At 29.1% G+C, this 20,000-nt stretch overlaps 2 protein-coding genes across 3 annotated transcripts in view; one reads left to right on the top strand and one right to left on the bottom strand.

The window, feature by feature from the left end:
* LOC136091346 (TNF receptor-associated factor 5-like) overlaps nucleotides 1-20,000 on the bottom strand; it is a 101,701-nt gene that overhangs the window by 62,288 nt on the left and 19,413 nt on the right. For both annotated transcript variants that reach the window (XM_065818804.1, XM_065818805.1), the window contains exons 2-4: nucleotides 16,460-16,514; nucleotides 15,996-16,100; nucleotides 7,573-7,737 (exon numbers count right to left, since the gene is read on the bottom strand). In XM_065818804.1, the coding sequence (XP_065674876.1) occupies nucleotides 7,573-7,737; nucleotides 15,996-16,100; nucleotides 16,460-16,514 (325 nt within the window). The remainder of the gene's footprint in view (nucleotides 1-7,572; nucleotides 7,738-15,995; nucleotides 16,101-16,459; nucleotides 16,515-20,000) is intronic.
* LOC136091516 (uncharacterized) lies at nucleotides 12,146-13,131 on the top strand. Its single transcript, XM_065819159.1, has 3 exons — nucleotides 12,146-12,230; nucleotides 12,389-12,641; nucleotides 12,851-13,131. Exons 1-3 carry the CDS (start codon nucleotides 12,160-12,162, stop codon nucleotides 13,073-13,075), a joined length of 549 nt encoding a protein of 182 aa, XP_065675231.1. The 5' UTR covers nucleotides 12,146-12,159; the 3' UTR covers nucleotides 13,076-13,131.

Genomic DNA, 20,000 nt, shown 5'->3' with positions numbered 1-20,000 from the left:
TGGCAACACAAATACCGAATCCGTATTGTTTTTAGAAAGTACCAACCTTCAAACGATATCTGTCAAAGTTTCATGACAATCGGACCATTATTTACCAAGTTAGTGTGTGAACGATTGAATCAACTTTTGTGAATTGAAAAAAATGGAAAAATCAGAATTTCGTGTGCTCATTAAGCATTGCTTTTTGATGGGAAAAAACACGGTGCAGACCAAACAATGGCTTGATAAGTGTTATTCGGACTCCTCTCCATCGAGGCAAATGGTTGAAAAGTGGTTTGCTGACTTTAAACGTGGTCGTACAAACACCGATGATGCTGAACGCTCCGGTCGCCCAAATTCGGCAGTTACTGAGGAAAACATCAAAAAAATCCATAAAATCGTTTTATCCGACCGCAAATTGAAATTGAAGGAGATTGCCGAGGCCATAAAGATATCAGAAGGCAGTGTGTTTACAATATTACACGAATATTTGGGTATGAAAAAGCTTTGATCGAAATGGGTGCCGCGTTTGCTAACACTGGACCAAAAACAACAATGAATCGATGATTCTGAAGCATGTCTGGCACTATTTCACCGAGATAAAAAGGATTTTTTGCGTCGCTACGTCACAATGGATGAAACATGAATCCACCATTTCACTCCTGAGTCAAATCGACAGTCGGCTGAGTGAACACCAGCGGGTGAAAGCCACCCAAAGCGCCCAAAGGCTCAAACTTCTGCTGGCAAGGTTATGGCCTCCATATTTTGGGATAGCCATGGTATATTGTTCATTGATTATCTTGAGAAAGGTAAAACGATCAACAGCGAATATTACATGGTATTATTGGAACGATTGAAGGCTGTAATTGACGAAAAGCGACCGCACATGAAGAAGAAAGAAACTCTCTTTCATCAAGACAATGCACCGTGTCACAAGTCAATGAAAACAATGGTAAAAATGAATGAATTACACTTCGAATTGTTGCCCCATCCACCATACTCGCCTGATTTGGCCCCCAGCGATTATTGGCTGTTCTCAGATCTCAAAAGGATGCTCCAGGGAAAGAGATTTGGATCGAATGAGGAGGTCATCGCCGAAACTGAAGCATATTTTGAAGGAAAAGATAAATCGTTCTACAAACATGGTATCGAAAAGTTAGAGAAGCGCTGGAATGACTGTATCACCTTAAAAGGAGACTATGTTGATGAATAAAATCAAATTATGTCAAAATGTTGTTGTTTTATTAGCTATCCTACGGACTTATTGAGCGATGTGTTAATTCACAATATAACGTCGAGTCATTTACTCTCTAATAATGATATCATTACGATTATGTAACTAGATATCGCATTTGTAACTAAGTGCCACCGATTTCTTGGCAAATTATTGAAATTTACCGCATTACAATATTAGTCAAAAAGCCGCTGCTTAATCAAATATACGAAAAAACTACTTATTAATTAGATAAAAACTAAAAGCTTCATATTGGTACCACATGTCGTTTTGATTTAGCAATACTACTTCCCAAACTCTGCGACACCTTCTGTACCATTTGATGCTTTTGTCTTGTTTCGGTGTTTTTGACACTAGCCTTCAACACTCGGAATATTGGCTCATTTTTTTTTGCGTGTCAACATGTTGGCGCTATAAAACGTTTTTCAAATTGCCTTCGAGTCTCTTTGTGGAGTGTTGCAACATTTGATATGTTTGAGCAGGAATCACTGATGTTGTTGTTAAATTTTATAGTTGGCAAATCAAATTGAAGTTTGATGCTTACTGATTATATTTGATGATATAGGCTGGGATGAGGATGATGAAGCAGGCTTGGTTGAGGATAAAAAAACAGGCTCGGATAAAGATGATACAGCAGGCTGATATGGTACTTGAAATGTTTGAGCAGTTTATAATTTAGATTGTTTAATTTTGCTCATTTTAGTGGAAACAAATAAGTGTTTAAAAATCCAGCAATTATTTGTGTTCGTTTAAATGCGTCTTTGATACTAAAAGATTTTGCTTGTGGTCGAACGGAACTTCCTCTTGTTCAGTTGTTGAAATTCAGTAAAAATATCAGCCTGATGTTATTGTTAAGGCGAAGACGTGAAACATCGTAAGTATCATGTATGACATGTTCATCAAATATTAAAATGAAAATACCTGCATTTTAAACTTTTTTTTGATTAATTGAATAAACTACTCAATTTTATTAGATCATACTAACTACCTTAAATTAATTTGATTGGCGGTATGAATAGAAATATGAATAAAGAACCATTGAATAAATTAACTCTCTTTCATGCAACCCAACTTGAATACGGTGTGAATGTGTAAATGCGGTAAATAGCGGTCCCCTTACTCACCAGTCTTTTTAAGAGGTGATATTGGTTTGTAAAGTAAAATGGTGGCAGAATGGTACCGGTAACATTGACACAATTACCAACTATTTAATTAATTTTTTATATGTTGCCAACAAATTTTAAAAAGCGTTTAGCACCAAGCATAGAAATTATAGGATGTTTACCTTAATCGCCTGAAAACCCGATTTCGTAAAAATGTTATAAATTGCACGAGTTGCAACTTGTAACATTTTTATTATTTACATTTATTATTATTATTGTAAACATTTTTTTATAACTAACATTACATTGAGAAATTGCTTTTGAAGTATACCGAAATAAATTGTTACTTTATCCTTGGTATGAAAAGAATCTCTTAGAGACAAAATATCGCCTGTTACTCTGAGGGCTAATTTATGACTCCATTATTTTGTGAAACCTTGATATTATTGTCGTGCTGGTATACAGATTAGAGAAAGCAGATGACTTTGATTTGTAATTGTAATTAGTTTTAATTAGGGTAGATTCGGGTAATATGAGCACCTTAAGCAAAAACTGGAATATTTAAAAAAATAATTATGCTGGATCCAAAATCTTTTCAATTAAGCAATTTTTAAGGGTCCCTTTCATGATCTACTTAGATATTTGGACACCCAAATAATTTTCTTAAAAACACAAGGGTTTTAAAAAAGTAGCAAAAATGCTCGTATTACCCAGACCACTTGGTATTATGAGCACTTTAAACTAGCTCAATAAAAAAATATTATTAATTAAGTAAAAAAATACCAACCTGACAGTTAGAACTAATTTTTGGAATATAACAATTCCTTGTTAACAAAACTTATCATTAAAAGATCAAATTTTAAGCCACTTTTTGTTGAAACAATACTATTATGTTTTCCGCAAAAAAAAATAAAAAAATAAAAATTAGTTTGTTATTTTTTCTATTTTATTAACTCAAATTATTAAACGATAAAAGTTCAAACTTTTTGAATTTATGTTACAGTAAGATATTTAGTATCGTTAAAATATTACAAATTTTTATTATGTTTTGTTTTTATTTAAAAAGCAAATAAAACCGCTACAATTTTAGGACTTTAAACTTGGTAATTTCAACCAAAAACACTAGGTAATTTGAGTATGCTCATATTACACAAAAATGGTATCTTTGAATAAAGTCAAAACTAAATGTTTCAATCATTGTTTTTCAAAAAAAAACGAATAGGATTTTTAGCTAACATATTTTTCTTTATGAAAAAATTGATTTTATTATTTTAGCACCAAAATTTTGCGCCTCAGATTTATTTATTGGTGATGATGTTATTTTAACAAAGCAAAAAATTTAACAGCGTTTTAATTAGATGATAGCCGCTAATAACTGCTATTAAGTTTACGCTAATTGTAATGATTCCTGTTATCACCACACAAAGTCGATTCAAAAAATGAAAAGCAACTTTAACTTCATTGCTTTCATCTAAGAAATCTTTGAGTATGCTCATGTTACCAAGGTGCTCAAATTACCCTAATCTACCCTACGTAAAAACGTCAAAAAAAGGCATTAAAAAGAAGCCCTAAATGATTACATAAAAACGTAAATGTAAAATTAGCAAATATTATTTAATTCCGTTTTTTTGAATAATTTCTTTAAACAAACGTCTTCAACTGTAGAAATTTTAATGCCATTGTCACAATTTAAAAGTGTAGTAGCGTGTTTTATTTCTTGGTATCTTGAGGCATAGTTAAGTTTAAGTAATTTTCTAACTTCATGTTCATCGTACTTTGATTTTGTTGCTAGAGTTTTTGGATTTGACCAATCAAACATACCGTTTCATTTCTACCATGTTCGGTTGCACCAGATGCATCCTATTTACCTTTTATAAAGCATTTTTGATTTTCAATGCATCTCTTAAAAGTTTTCTTTTTTGTTTTGCCAATGTGTACACTGCCAGTAGAGAATGTGAGTTTATACACCGGAATTGCTATTGGGAATTAATTTAGACTTGTTGTTGCAAAAGATGTTTTTTAATGTAGGTGGTGTTGTAAGTTCTAACGTTGTAAGATTTAGGTTTGTTTTCAAGTTTTGGATCTATTCTTGGGAGCCATGGAAGTTTAACTGTATATTTACATGCCTCTGTTTTATTATAATTTATTTTAAAAAGGTTGTTTTGTTTCTGAATATAAAAAATTATATTAGCGTGATGCATTGCACATTAAAAAAACTATTTAAAAGGTGAATGGGATGCATCTGGTGCAACCGAACATGGTAGAAAATGTAATGGTATGTTTAATTGGTCAAGTCCGAAAACTTTAGCTATAAAATGAAAGTACGATGAACGTAAAGTTAGAGAATCACTTGAAATTAACTACGCCTCAATTTATTTGTAATCATTTATGACTTCTTTTTAATTTCTTCTTTGACGTTTTTATGTAATATTTGTAACGGTTTTTTGTATTATATTTTACGTCTGATGACAATATGGGCAAAAACAGGTCAAAATATTACAGAGAAGAAGTTTAGTTTGTTCTCAGCTGTTGTTTTTTGCTTTGTCTTTTAAATATATATATATTTTAAATATATATATATTTTTATTTTTTTATTTTTTTCTATTTTTCTAATTAACATAGTATAATAGTTTTAAATTTAAATATAAACAAAATGAATTAAGTTACAAGAGTATACACTATTAGTACAATAAAGTAAGGTTAAAGCAGATAGGAACTCAAAGAAGATAAGGATAACATTACGTTATTGCAATCTTTTTATAGAGTCCCATTTTAAAAGAATAAAAAATCGTAGATTTATAAAATAAATAAGAAGAGTAATAAATCGTTTTAATAAATCGTAAATATACACCATTAATATCGAGTATAATGTAAATATAAAACTTATAATAAATATACTAAAGAGCTCGTATTAAGAATTATTAAGAATTATATAAACACGTATAATATAAAGCTCGTATTAAGAAGCAAATAAGTAGCAAGTTTACCGGTAAAATAGTCAAACAAACAAAAAATTAATTAGTTGAAATAAAAATAATTTTTTTATTCTTGAGATAATTACATTTTAAAAATTTAGTTTTTTTTCTTGAAACCTAAATGTACTTAAGGACTTCACATATCCAGGGACTCAAGAGGGGTGTATGGTGTTACATGGTATACTTTAACAAAAACACAACACACGGGCACAAAGGGGACAAAAGACCCACAATAAATTTACTTTTGTTTTGACTAACTAGGTAAATAAATAATTTTTTTTAATTGAATAATGGACTTCTAGCTGAATCATTTTAAATATTGTCCTCTGTAAGTATGCTAATCAACCCAGTATTACTTAAATTTAATAGATGGCAGGGTGGCTTTTTTTTGTTTTGCTTTTTGTTTTCGTCAGTCAATTAACTAATTCCAAACGCCAATTTTTTTAGTCCATATACCATTATAAATTATTTATCACAGACGCATCTTAAAGTGAAAATACAATGTTAAGTTTTTAAATGTATGACTTAGGGTCCCAAGTCAAAAAAAAAGCTGCAGAAAAGTTTGTAAATTAAGACCAGAGCAAATGTAAATAGGAAAAGTGTGGCTTTAAGAAAATACAAAACAATACGATATTTAATAGCTCTTTGTTTGAACAGGCAGTCTAGGTATATCTCAATAGGTGCATTTCTTTGTTCTAATCCGAAAATTCATAAGTTTACTCCGGAAATGGTTGTAATAATTCTGCTTTAAAAGGCCCTTTTAAATCACTCAGCAGTGATTTGAAAGGGAATAAAAAATAATTAGCAAATACTAGAGAAAAAGATGAAAAGTTACCAGCCTAATGCACAGAAATTACTACATCAACTGATTTCAAGTAACTTTTTGAAAGCTTAAAAAATTAGACGAAGATGAATTTAGAACATAAAAAGCATAATAAATAACTCAAAAGAAAACTCACATTTTTTCAATTTTGTGTGATCTCTATCTCATTCTAATGATGAATAAGCACTTAACCAAAAAGAAAGTACAATACGCTGGCAACTCTTAACGTAAATGATCTAAAAGAAGTGTCGATTGAAGAAATCCGTCATCTAGCTGTTTTCAGGCGATCAAATACTTTTGAACAAATAGAAATCCTTTCTTTGATCAATTCAGTTAAGGCAGTCTATTTTAAAAGCCTTGAGTCAATATTAACTTATATCTGTGTTCCACTTTGCATTTTTAATAAAATCCCAGTCTTATTTAGCTACTCTGAATAAGGGCGCTCTTTATTAGTAAGCTTGCTCTCATTAAAACCGAATTGCGATCAACTATGACTGAGGAACATCTGGTTAACCCTATGGTGAACTCAATTGAAAACTACCTTAGCTACCATTTGCTGAACAGCTATTTTCATAGCCAGACATATTTGTAAAAACATTATTTACCATTGAACAGAATATTTTCAAGAAAGTGTTCGGAAATGGTCTTTTCATTCATTATGAATTTGAGAACAAATAAATGGATTTTGTTTAAATTTAGTTAAAAATAAAAGATGCCATCTTTTTTACCTTAAAATTTAATTTTTCTAGAAATAAAATTTATTAGGACTTGCGCCTACTATTTGATATGTTTATACCATGGTCTTGAACTGTGTTTACAGAAGTCTTGTATTTAAAAGTTTATAATCTGTATATATATATTACTTAGTACTTAAAAATTTTTACTTTTTTAATTACCAAAAATCATTAAGTCAGCTTCAGTGACCTTTTTAGCGATTTTATAAATCATTTAAACAATTATTAAAACATTTTTATAAAATACACTTAGTCCGGCCAAAAATAAAACAACACAAAAAACAGAGGAAAAAGGGCAAAAATTTTTTACGACTTACACAAAAATAAAATCCGGTATACGCCCCTGATGTATACATACATACATATATACATACATACATACATACATACATACATACATACATACATACATACATACATACATACATACATACATACATACATACATACATACATACATACATACATACATACATACATACATACATACATACATACATACATACATACATACATACATACATACATACATACATACATACATACATACATACATACATACATACATACATACATACATACATACATACATACATACATACATACATACATATATATATATATATATATATATATATATATATATATATATATATATATATATATATATAAAAGATGAAATGTTTTTTTTTAAAAAAAGAATTAAAAGTACAAATGCTTTTACTTGCTTCTCACAAAAAAGAATCTTTTGATTGCAATGTTGACAGTTAATGAAACGATAAATGCAATTTATTTTTATGTGATCAGTTAGTTCTTTACGCAAAAGTGAAGTTGAACACTGTCCATTTGGGCATTTTACCTCTTGATATTCACATGATCCTAAATGGTTCTAAAATAAAAATTATACTTAAATTTTTATAAATTATTTGAAAATAACTATTACTTTTAAACTGCTCTGTTTTATAAATGTTGCTAATAAGCGTTTTTCCATATGACATTCAGTAGTTTTTCTTAAGAGTCATTTTTTGTAAGAATCAGGCAGTCAATGGAAGTGACCTCCTCCAAATTGCTTGAACTTTTTATATATTGATCAGAATATAGAAAAAACCTGTTAGGGAAAAAAAAAAATTTCAAAAATGTTTCGTTCACTCGGAATCTGGGCTTAAATTTTTGAGATTTTTTTAAAAATTTTTAGAAATTTAGTTTTTGCCACCTTTGAACCCATTTTTTTGGCAAGGCAAAAAGTTGCACATAGCTTTTGTAGTTAATATCAGACGTAACCCAAAAGCTCTCTCCAAAAAATATAAAAAAGTTGCGTGACACTGTGCGGTTGGCTAATTATCATAGTTCAAAAGTACAAAATCAATCACTTTTGTCAACTTTTAATCGGAGTTAATTCTAGCGGCGAAGTGTTGCACACAATTTTTCTTTTAGGATTTGAAATTATCAAAGGTATTGAGTCTAAAAATGCAAAGAAAGTTATGTGATACCTAAGGCCTATTAATATATTAAGGCTTGAAATTGGAAAAAAATGTTTTAGTATACTTACAAAATGAACCATTACGGCAGAGGCGCTTAGTTTTGTAAAAATGTAAACATATCCAACTGTCAATACAAAAAGGTCCTAACATAATAATAAAAAAAATTCGTGTGATCTTTAGATATTAAGTTAAAAATAAAGGTACAAATTGTTAAAAATGATTAAGTACGAAGAGATATTTTTTTGGACACACAGATGAGGTTTTCGCTCACAATAAAATTTCTATCATCCAAAATTAGCATTTAGCATTACACAAAACATTGCACGTAATGTTAAGAAAAAATTTAAGCGTTTCTGACTATGATATAGAAATCATAACAATTGAAATAAATAATAATAAAAAACAATACATGATCAGAAGTGAATTATTTAAATTTACGTCATAACCAAATAACTTGTGGTGATCGAATGGAAGAAGAATCGCTGATATCACGATTGTGGAGAAACAAGTTAGTGGGCGGTTGTTTACTTTACCATAAAAATGTCTTAACTTTATTTTAACGACCTTTAAAATTTGCATAAATAGAGTAGATATTTTATCATTGCTATTGAGAAATAGGTACTGCATAAATAGAACTTGTTTTTAGTTGAGTATGAAACAAAACAAATATTTTTATGAAAACTGTTGTTGCTTTTCAAAAGGAAATTGTGGATCATTCAAAAAACATAAAATTATAAACAAAATGTTCTACATTCATCAGCTGGGAGATGTTGATGTTAAGAAACACCTAATCAACTTAAAGGTAATTATGTATTTTAAATTTACGCAGACTGTAATATAATTTTTATAATTACATACTTTATAACTTCTCTGCAATAAGATTTTGAGACAAAGTTCTTTAAACAAAAAAAAATAGCTCTTTTAATTAATTCCTCACTCTTTTAATAAATAATCACTAAATTAATGACACTCTTGCAATATTGTATTTTAATAATAACAACAATGTATTTCAAACTTGTAAACATTTTTCGTGAAAAGTCAGATTATAAACAATGCTTTAAATGACACACTTAATAATTGTTTAAAAAATTGTTTTTAGGTCATGCTATTAAACGATAATAATATTTGGGAAGAAAATGGACTTATTGCAAATAGACTTAAAAGAAATCTTGAAAAGGATGAACAAATATGTGCTTTTCACCGGTACACGTTTGGTATTGCATGGAGTCCTCCAAAAACATGCTTTTATCCTCACCATCTAAATATAAAAGGAAAAAAATCTCCCGCTTTAAGGGCGTCACCAATACATGTCGTCATATCAATGTCAAAGCGATACAATGAAGTATTTTCAGTTGGTGCAATGCTGTGTTTTACTCATTTAAAGCAAGAAACTGCTTTATCTAGAGTCAACGAAAACACCAATTTATGTACAGAAACACAAACACAACAAGAACAAACATATATGACACCTGCTACTCCAGATGAAGAATTTGATCCCGGTGAAATTAATGTTTCACAGGAGATTTTGGACGAATCTCTAAGAAGCCGTGAGAGTGTAACTGAGGTTCTTAATGCAAGTCCAATAAAATTTAGATTAAAAAGGAAGTTCGAATATCTGGAAGATACTACTAAAGATAAGTTAAAACGCAAGTATGTTTGCCTAGAAAACTTATTAAAGAAAAAATTTGCGGAAGCTATTGCTCCTGGACAAGAGGAAATACTTATAGATTTTCTTAACAGTAAAAATGTTGATGAAATAAATAGCCCTCTGCCAATTGAAATTATTCGTGCTCAGAAAGTATATAAGCAAAGTGATTCCATGGGAAAGTTAGTTATCCTCTCATTATTAGACCATACCAAGTATACCAAAAAGTTTATAATGAACACATTTGAGTGTACCAAACATCGTATAGAAACAGCAAGAAAATGGCATGCATCTCATAAAGGATTGGCATTTCCAGAGAAGAAAGTATTCGTCCGATCTAGTCTTGATCAAACAAAGTGTGAACATTTCTTAGACTTTATATTTACAAGCGGTATTTTGCATGATGTTGCTTATGGAATAACCAAATTAAAATACGACAGCGGTGAAGAACAAAAGATAGTGCATGCAATACTGACGACAAAATATAGCCACGCTATCATGTTCTATCGAAAAAGTTGTAGTGAAAACAATTATATACCATTATCTGATTCAAGTTTGCGGAAAGTATTGCATGCAATAAAACCTTCAAGTCGAAAAAGCTTAGCTGGATTAGATGATGTTACTGCTTCAGGCATGAATGGTTTTCAAACATTACAAAAATTGGCACAAAGATTTAGTTCTAAATCTCTCGAAGTTGCCCTTGAAAAAGGAAAAAGGTATTTGAAAACAAGTTATCAAACCAATTGTAGTGTCAATGACTCAAACATTTCTTCTCATAGCTCAAAACATGCCTTATCAGATCCATCTGAAAAAAATCTTCAATCCAACACAGAGATATCAGAAGTGGTATGTGCCGATTGCTATGATTTGTGCAAAGCTATCGAGATGATCAAAGAACTAACAATTCAAAATTCTGACGATGCTGATTCTATTTATGATTTGGAAATTGCTGTAAAGGATGTATTCAACTACATAAAACACCTGATGAGAGATTCTCAACAGAAAAAAGCAAAAATCGAAGGTTTTAAGCAATTAAACGATGAAACTGCTTTCTGGCTTAAAGGTTTTTGTCAAAAAATTCTTCCGGTTCGATACAGAGAGGGCCAAAGAGAGTATTTTGGCAAGAAAGGAATGAGTTTACATGTGGATATATTCTTCATAAAAATAGCAGGAAAGTTATTCAAACGTGTTTACTTCAATGTATAGGTGTAATCAGGGAATAGGTGATGTTGTTTCGTTAGCCACTGCAGTTTTAGACCAATTCAGAATTGATCAACCGCATATCAAGAAAATGTTTACCAAATCTGATAATGCCGGCTGCTATCAGGGAAATCTTTCAGCTGAAGCAATCTACAATGTATGCAAAGAGAGAGATATAAAGTTGCTGAGATATGATTATAATGAACCCTGTTGTGGAAAAGATCAATGTGAAAGGAAGAGTGCAGTTGTAAAGACAATTTTAAGGAGTTACGTTGACTATGGTAATAATCTTTTGACTGCTGAAGATATACACAAGGCTATGCATTATAGTTTTGGCGCTAAAGATGCAAAAGTAGCAGTTGCTCAAATTAGCAATGATAAAACTGTAGTTACTGGACCAAAGATTAAGAACATTAGCAACTATTACTCATTTGAGTTTGGTGAGAAAAGTATGAAGATGTGGCGTTATTTCAATATCGGTGAGGGAATTGAACAAGAGTATGGAAATCTTAAAATTCAACCCTCGATTAAGTTGTTGTTGCCATATAGCAAAACAGATAATTCAATTAAGCGTAACAAGTCACTTAAGGAAAAACAGAAAAGAAGTGACAGGCAATTATATTCATTAAGATTTTGCACTGAAATGAATTGTACTTTATCATTTGAAAGCGATGCTGATTTAGAAGAACACATGCTATCCGGTCTTCATACAGTTCCGAAATCATTAACATCATTGGATAAAGTTCGCAACTCGTTTGTTCATAAGATGAAAATTACTTCACAACTAAATATGCCAATTTCTTCATCCTCTAACATTGCTTCCGTAAAAGACAAACCACATTGCATGAACATTTTTCTATTGCAAGGTTGGGCATTACCAGTTCGAAGTTCTTTTAGATTTTCAAATCAGCAGAAAGAACTGTTGTATAAATACTTTATTCGTGGAGAAGAATCAGGTAATAAAATGAGCCCTGAGAGGGTTCACATGCAGCTGAGGAGAGAACTTCCGCCTGATCAATATGTAACTAGCCAACAGATAAGATCTTTATTTTCAAGGTAGGCATTGTTGCTATCAAAACTTTTGCAAATTAGATTATGTTTCTGACTGTTAAATAGTTCTTTTACAAATATGAAATTAAAATTTAGGTGAAAGTTATAATTTTGTGTGTTTGTTTACATATGTTTAAAAATATGTACAATTGATATTGTTATAGATTTAGTAACCTGAAAAGAAAAGGTAAGCTGGTAGAACCGACAACAGAAAATAATGAAAATAGTCAGGTTAACGATAACAAAGAAGTTTATGGCAAAAATGATGACTTTAATCTGGCAGGAGACAATGAAGATGATAATAAATATGAGGAAGACATCGCCAATCTTGCAAAAGAAATTTGTCTTGTATGGAAAGTGAATGATTGGGTTGCTGTTGCATATGAAAAACAATGGAATATTGGATATATTGTGGAGGTAATATTATTCAAAGTATATATTAGTTTCAAGTTTTTATTTTGTTTTACAAAACAGTGCTCTAAAATAAAAGGAATATAAATAAAATGTAAAAATAATTTCAGAATGACATTATATAAGACTTTACAAGTTTTATTGAATGTAAGCAAAATTAAACAAATCATAAACTCTTTATTATATTATTTTAAATGTTGCGCTAATACTTTTAGGTATCTATAACTGGGATCAGAGTTAATTGTATGATTAACGGGCAAGAGAAGAATACTTTTCGCTGGCCAGTTACTACCGAGGAGATAAATAACCAAACTGATAAAATTATCTGTTTAGTAAATGCTCCTTTTCTAATCAGTGGTTGTGGCGATTATTCATTATCCGAAGAAGACTATAATACAGTCATATCATTATTCTTAGAGAAACTTACTGCAGCAGAGTAGAAATTATGTGTGATGTGGTGGATAATGTGTGTAAATGACTCTATTAATAAATGAAAAACTAATTTTTAAATGGAAAAACATTTAAATGTTTGATTTATGTTTTATTTAATTAGCAATATAGTTATCTTGATGTTAGATTTTTGTTCAGTTTTTAATTCATGTTATATCATGCGTGTTACAAAATCACACGAATTTTTTTTATTATTATGTTAGGACCTTTTTGTATTGACAGTTGGATATGTTTACATTTTTACAAAACTAAGCGCCTCTGCCGTAATGGTTCATTTTGTAAGTATACTAAAACATTTTTTTCCAATTTCAAGCCTTAATATATTAATAGGCCTTAGGTATCACATAACTTTCTTTGCATTTTTAGACTCAATACCTTTGATAATTTCAAATCCTAAAAGAAAAATTGTGTGCAACACTTCGCCGCTAGAATTAACTCCGATTAAAAGTTGACAAAAGTGATTGATTTTGTACTTTTGAACTATGATAATTAGCCAACCGCACAGTGTCACGCAACTTTTTTATATTTTTTGGAGAGAGCTTTTGGGTTACGTCTGATATTAACTACAAAAGCTATGTGCAACTTTTTGCCTTGCCAAAAAAATGGGTTCAAAGGTGGCAAAAACTAAATTTCTAAAAATTTTTAAAAAAATCTCAAAAATTTAGGCCCAGATTCCGAGTGAACGAAACATTTTTGAAATTTTTTTTTTTCCTTAACAGGTTTACTCTATATTCTGATCAATATATAAAAAATTCAAGCAATTTGGAGGAGGTCACTTCCACAGTTTCAGGAATTTGCCTGATTCTTAGAAAAAACGGCTCTTAATAGAAATTTTAAAGAAAAGTAGAAATAATTTTAAACCTTTCGAATAAAACAATTTTAACAAGAAATCAAATCTAATTAAAAATACTGAAAAATTTTTGCTCAAAGAAATTGAATATGTAGGGGTGTTTTCGAAAAAATAATTTATTAGTTTTTAATAATTTTTAAAATAAACTCTGCAGTTTGAAAAAATTAAATACTGCTTCCTATTTTTTTTGTTTCTTTATTTTTATCAGATATGATCTTAAAAAGTATAAGTTATTAACAATGTCATCATTTAAACTAGCTCAAGACTAAGTAACAAATAAACAAGCACTTAACCTTTCAGCGTCCATAGTTAATTGGTGGGAGATTTAGTATAGTATAATAAATTTTTTCTGAAAAGCTTGGCTCTTTTCCAATTATTTAAATGCTGCAAACATTTACACATACTGGAAAAAGTCCAAGCTCTTTTCTAGTCATTTTAAATACAAGTCAAATTTTCTTGGGGGATGACTTTCTAGATAGTCTTTTTGTTCTTTCTGTTGCTAAATTTATGTTTGATTTAATTTCTTCTAATTCTACAGCTTTAGTTTTTTTTATTGGTTTCACATTTCAAGCTGATTTAATATCAGACTAAGATGTTACTTCTATTTCCTCATGTAAAAATAATTGTTTTTATACTACTCAACTAGTTTAGCAATTTCATTTTTATTCGGTTCTTATAAAACATTTTCCAGTTATTTTGAACCTGATTTAAGTTTATCTGAAGGAATAAATAGCTTAGTAAACCAGCAATATTATAATAACTTCTTTCAGTAATTCTTTCAGAAACAACCTTTTATCATATGTGATCAATGTTATTGTACTAATCTCTAAAATTTTGAGAAAAACAAAACAAGTTTATCAGATTTTATCCTAGTGCCATAGAACTTAACTCTACATCATGAAGAACCTGAACAATATCAAAGATGTGCTTTATTCCGTATTTTGATGAGATCTAATCTGTTCTGGATATTTCTACAAGGTTTTTTAATAACGTTTTTTAAATCTATGAATTGTTTTAAAATACTGATAAAATTATCCCACCTTATTCTAGTATCCAGAACAGGTCTAAGCTCTTTTCCTAAATCTGATCTACAGATGTTTTGTTTCAAATATTTTGATTTTAGAAATATAAAAGCATATCAATTTTATATGGTGATTTTTTAAACAGCTTGAGTTTTTACAATTCTTTAATTGAAATATACCATAGTTCTCGTTAAAATTTAAAGTTTTAAATTCGTGTGTCCTCGTCAACAGAACTTATACTCTCCTCATTCCAGCATACTTTGTTTATTATTATCATCAGTATTGGAACAAGTTTCTTAATTTTCATTTCCTTCTTCATTAAATAGTTTTTCCAGGTGTTTCTATTGCTGGTTCTTTTTTCTTATAAAAAATATCACATACCACAAGATAAATTCCATTGCAAGTCAGATCTTGTCCCATTATTTTTCATTACTGATGCACCATTAACAACACACCCAAAGATATCATTGATCTAAATTGAGCTGATACAACTTTTCAATTACAATTTTAACTGCTCATTCTGAAGGCATTGAACCATTTATTCTAATCATTTCACGATAATGATAAAAACTTGTCTGAAAAAATAGATTACAATAGAAATAGATTAAAAATAGAAGCACGAGCAAGTTCCACCTGATGTCAACTTATAAAGAGAAATTTAAAACCTCTCTCCAATGTTTTTATTTTTTCTCAAAGTCTTCAGCAATTTTTGTTTTAATGAGCATGCGTTGATCATAACAGTTCTCTTTGTAGCATGTCGATAGTCAAGGATTTTGAGTCCCTGAATTTTTCAGCGACTTTAAATATCTTCAAAATTGGCCAAAATCTCAAAACGAATACAACCTATAACTGTCAAACCATTTAGTACATGCTAAGCTTTCCCTGTTTTATTATGTTATGTTACTCAATTAACAATCGATTTTTATTAATTAATCGTTTATTGTTTACCACTCCCCCTTAGATACTTTAGAAAACCTAAAGTTAATTTGCTCCATTAAGTATATTAGATATTTTTACAACAAAATTTAAAATACATACATTAATTGCTTTTAGTTCTCCAGTCCATTGACATTTTTTTAAGAAGTTATTACACTTAACTTTTAATTGCAGAATGGCTCTTTCAATAGCTTTATCGGGAAAAGTCTAAATGAAAAAATATTTTATTACTTTTGAGTAAGGAACTGTTATAAAAAAATGGATAAACTATTTTTTATTATTAGTTTGTCATTATTTGCCGTTTAAATATATAAATACAGTAGATATTATGTAAAAAAATACATACGGCCGGGGCAAGAGGAAAACACAATTAATTTTAAAAGCGCCGAGATTTCCCAAATAAACTATATCAATTTACAAAATGATAGCGTTGAAAAATTATAGTAAGACTTCCTTTTTAAAAAAAAAAAATAGATGAAAAGTAAAATAAACGTAAAGTAAAAAGTAAAAAAGTAAACCATGTAAGTAACTAAATTAAAAAAGCTAATTTAAAAAAATAAAGTTACCTGCCCAGGTTTCAAAATAGTATTGTCTAATGGGCACACTAAAACCCCGTTGTTTCTAAAACAGAAAACAGCTTGTTATTTATAAAGGTAAGTTAGTTTTGTTTATAGGTAACAAAAATAATAACTATTTAAAAAACAATGATTTCAATTCTTGAGTTTTAATTGACATAAATAGTTTATTTTATATGCTCTTTTACATTATTTATTTAGTGTCATTTTGTTTAGCTCTGTTGATAAAATATAATTTGAGACAAATTTTACTTAATTACTCATTATTTTATTTAGCCCAGATGCCTAATTACTTATGTATTTATTTTACAGTTTTAACTTTGCAAAGATAACGCATGGTAAGTAAACTGGATTGACTATTATTATTATTATTATTGTTATTATTGTTATTATTTTTATTACTTTATTTGTTCCGTATTTGTTAAGGGGTTTAGTGATTATTGAGCGAACGTGTTTTTATTTATATTTTAGTTTAATATTCTTGGCTTTTCTTTTTGGGCTTTACTCATTCTGGACTTCATTAATTCCTCTTCATACTTTCTATCTGAATGTTTTCAAACAGTTTTAACTATAACTATAACTGTAGTGAAGTAAATAAAAAAGACAAAAAAAAATTTTTTACTTACGTATATGTGGTCTGTTCGCATTTATTACAATTTCAAACGTAGCAGAAGTCAAAAAAGTAAGTTTAATACAAGTTATTCATTTTTTTAAAAAAATAAAATACATAGTCTAAATAATAACATAAAGTCCAGGATATTTACAAATTTAATAGCGTTATAACTTTTATTTTGTTTTTTATTAAAACTTATTAAATTAAAAACGATTCAAAACCGTTTTTAGTTTAATACGTTTTAACACTTTACCGCCAACGGACGTGTTTTTAATTACAAAACAAAAATGGAGAAAAATTTAAAGTCTTCACAATTACAAGAAATTTTAGACGTTCACGAAATCACTATTAATAAAATATTTTTTGAAAAAATTGAAAGATTAGAAAAGTATATTGATAAGTTGAATGACGACAATAAAATTTTTAAAACTGAAGTAAACTACTTGAAAAAAGCTGTCGAATTTATTAGAGAAAAATACGATAAAGTAGAATTTGAACAAAAGGGATTGAAAGCTGATCGTGCATAACCAGATAGAAATTTAGAAAATAATTTAATCTTTAATATGAGAGACGAATTGGCTAAGATTGAAATCCGAAGTAGGAGAAATAATTTAAGGATAACTGGTATAGAAGAATCACTTGATGAATTGATAAAAACAAAACTTGATCTTCAAGGTGGATTCATTATTGAACGTGCTCATAGAATTGAAAAAAATGATAAAGATGATACAATTAAAATATAAAGAACTATAGTGGTCAAATTTGTAAATTTTAAGGACAAATCAGCAGTGCTAGGTGTATATTTAAAGACGAAACTCTGGGATCTAAGAATTTATGTAAATAATGATTTCAGCGAAAAGACAACCAAATTGCAGATAAAAATGTTTACGGCTGCAAAAGATTTTCGATTAAAAGGTAAATAAGCAAAAGTTATATGTAAAACGGACCACTTCCTTATTATTTTCTTTATTAATATCAACAGATATTACATCTCAACAAAAACAAACTTTTAAAAAAGGATTTTTTTCTACTGCTAATTTAAAGACATTTAGAGAGCAATTATTTTATCTTCATTGGAAACAAATAAGTTCCTGTGCTGACGCTAATTTAGTTTATATAACGTTTTTTAAATCTTATTTTTAACTTTTAGTTTTTCTAAAATTTTGGTTTCTAATACGTTATTAACTAAAATTTAGTTTATGCCGTATTATAAACTAAAATTTTAGAAAAACTGAAAGTTTAATGTCACCATGGATCACAAAAAATCCAAGGAAATCCTCTAAAACTAAACCAAAAATTATTTATAAAATATTTAAAGGTAAAAACTGAACAAAATAAAGTTCTCCATAAAAACCACGCTACAGAACTTAAAAGACAAAAAAAAAAAGACAAAAACTTTACAACTCTAATTTGCTTGAGAGAAATAATCTCAGTTTAAAAATTATATGGGAAATTCTAAGAGAACTTACTGGCATGCAGAAATTTAAAACGAGCGCATTGCCTGAAGCTGTTAAAAATAGCGAAGAAACATCATACGATCAAATTTTTTGTATCAGTTGGTCCTAATCTGACCCAAAACATTTTATCTTAACCAACAAAATAAATAATTATGCTTTTCCAACATTTTTTTTTTTTTTTTTTTGTAGTTATTTTAGCTGCTCCCAGAAGTCCTTACGGTCTTATCACAGAGCACCGCGGGAGAGCATTTAACGGGAAGTTCACGCCTCCTTCCGTACCAATGTCGCTTGTTGAGCTGGAGCTGGCGTCGAACCTCTGACCTCTGGGATCTCAAATTTGCCTGCTTTTTCTAAAACTTTAGAGAAAGTTTTATGAATCGTAATTTTTAATGATTTATCTTTAAATAATATACTGTATCAAAATCAATACATATTTAAAAAAAGTAATATAACCAAACACGCTGTATTCCAAATTAACCGTAATGTTGCTGAATCTTTTGAAAAATTTCAATATACGTTAGGGGTTTTCATCGATTTATCAAAAGTCTTTGATACTATTAACCATAAAAATGCTATTTAAAAATATAGATTATTGTGGAATTAAAGGATAAATTTTAATGATACTTAAAGTTATTTAAGCAACCGTATTTAGTTTGTTTACTGTAATACAACTGTCTCTTCCAATTTATTTGATATAAAATGAGGGGTCAGCCAAGGTTCTATATTAGGACCTTCTCTCTTTTTAAATTACATTAATGAAGTTCCTAAGCCTCAAACTTAGAAATGGTCATGTTTGCCGATTATACTAATCTCTTTTTATCTCATAACAACATAACAACATTATTCCAAAATATGAACATTAAAATAACAAAAGTTTCTGACTGGTTTAAAATGATTAAACTGTCACTAAATGTTGAAAAAATAAAATGGATAATTTTTCATCCAACTTCAACAAAAAAAAAGCCTCCTGTCACGCCCTTACTTTTTATTGACAAAATTCAAATAAAAACAGACTAACTTTTTAGGAATCAATATTGAAGAAAACCTTATTTTGAAGTATCACATTTGACATGAAAAAAAGTTGTTTGAATTATAGGAGTAGTGTAAGTAGCTGGAAATGTTTTAAATAAACACAGTTTAACACAATTATATTTCTTTTTAATCCTCTACCATATAAATTATGCATATTTTGCCTAGGGTAATACCAATAAATCGAATCAGCTACCTCTTTGTCGTCCGAAGAAGCATGTTGCTCGTCTTATTAATTATAAAGATCGATTTGCTCATACCCAACCATTACTATTTTAAATGAAAGTTCTTAATATTTATCAGCTGAATATTTTTGATATACTTTGTTTTATAAACAAATGTAAAACCAAGGTATCTCTTGTTTTTTTTCATTTAGTTCATGATCAATTATACCTTAAAAGATAAAAATAAATATAACTTAAGAAATGATAAT

Source organism: Hydra vulgaris, chromosome 15 (genome assembly GCF_038396675.1).
Source record: "Hydra vulgaris chromosome 15, alternate assembly HydraT2T_AEP".
Taxonomy (NCBI): domain Eukaryota; kingdom Metazoa; phylum Cnidaria; class Hydrozoa; order Anthoathecata; family Hydridae; genus Hydra; species Hydra vulgaris.
This window is presented reverse-complemented; position numbering and strand designations above follow the sequence as displayed.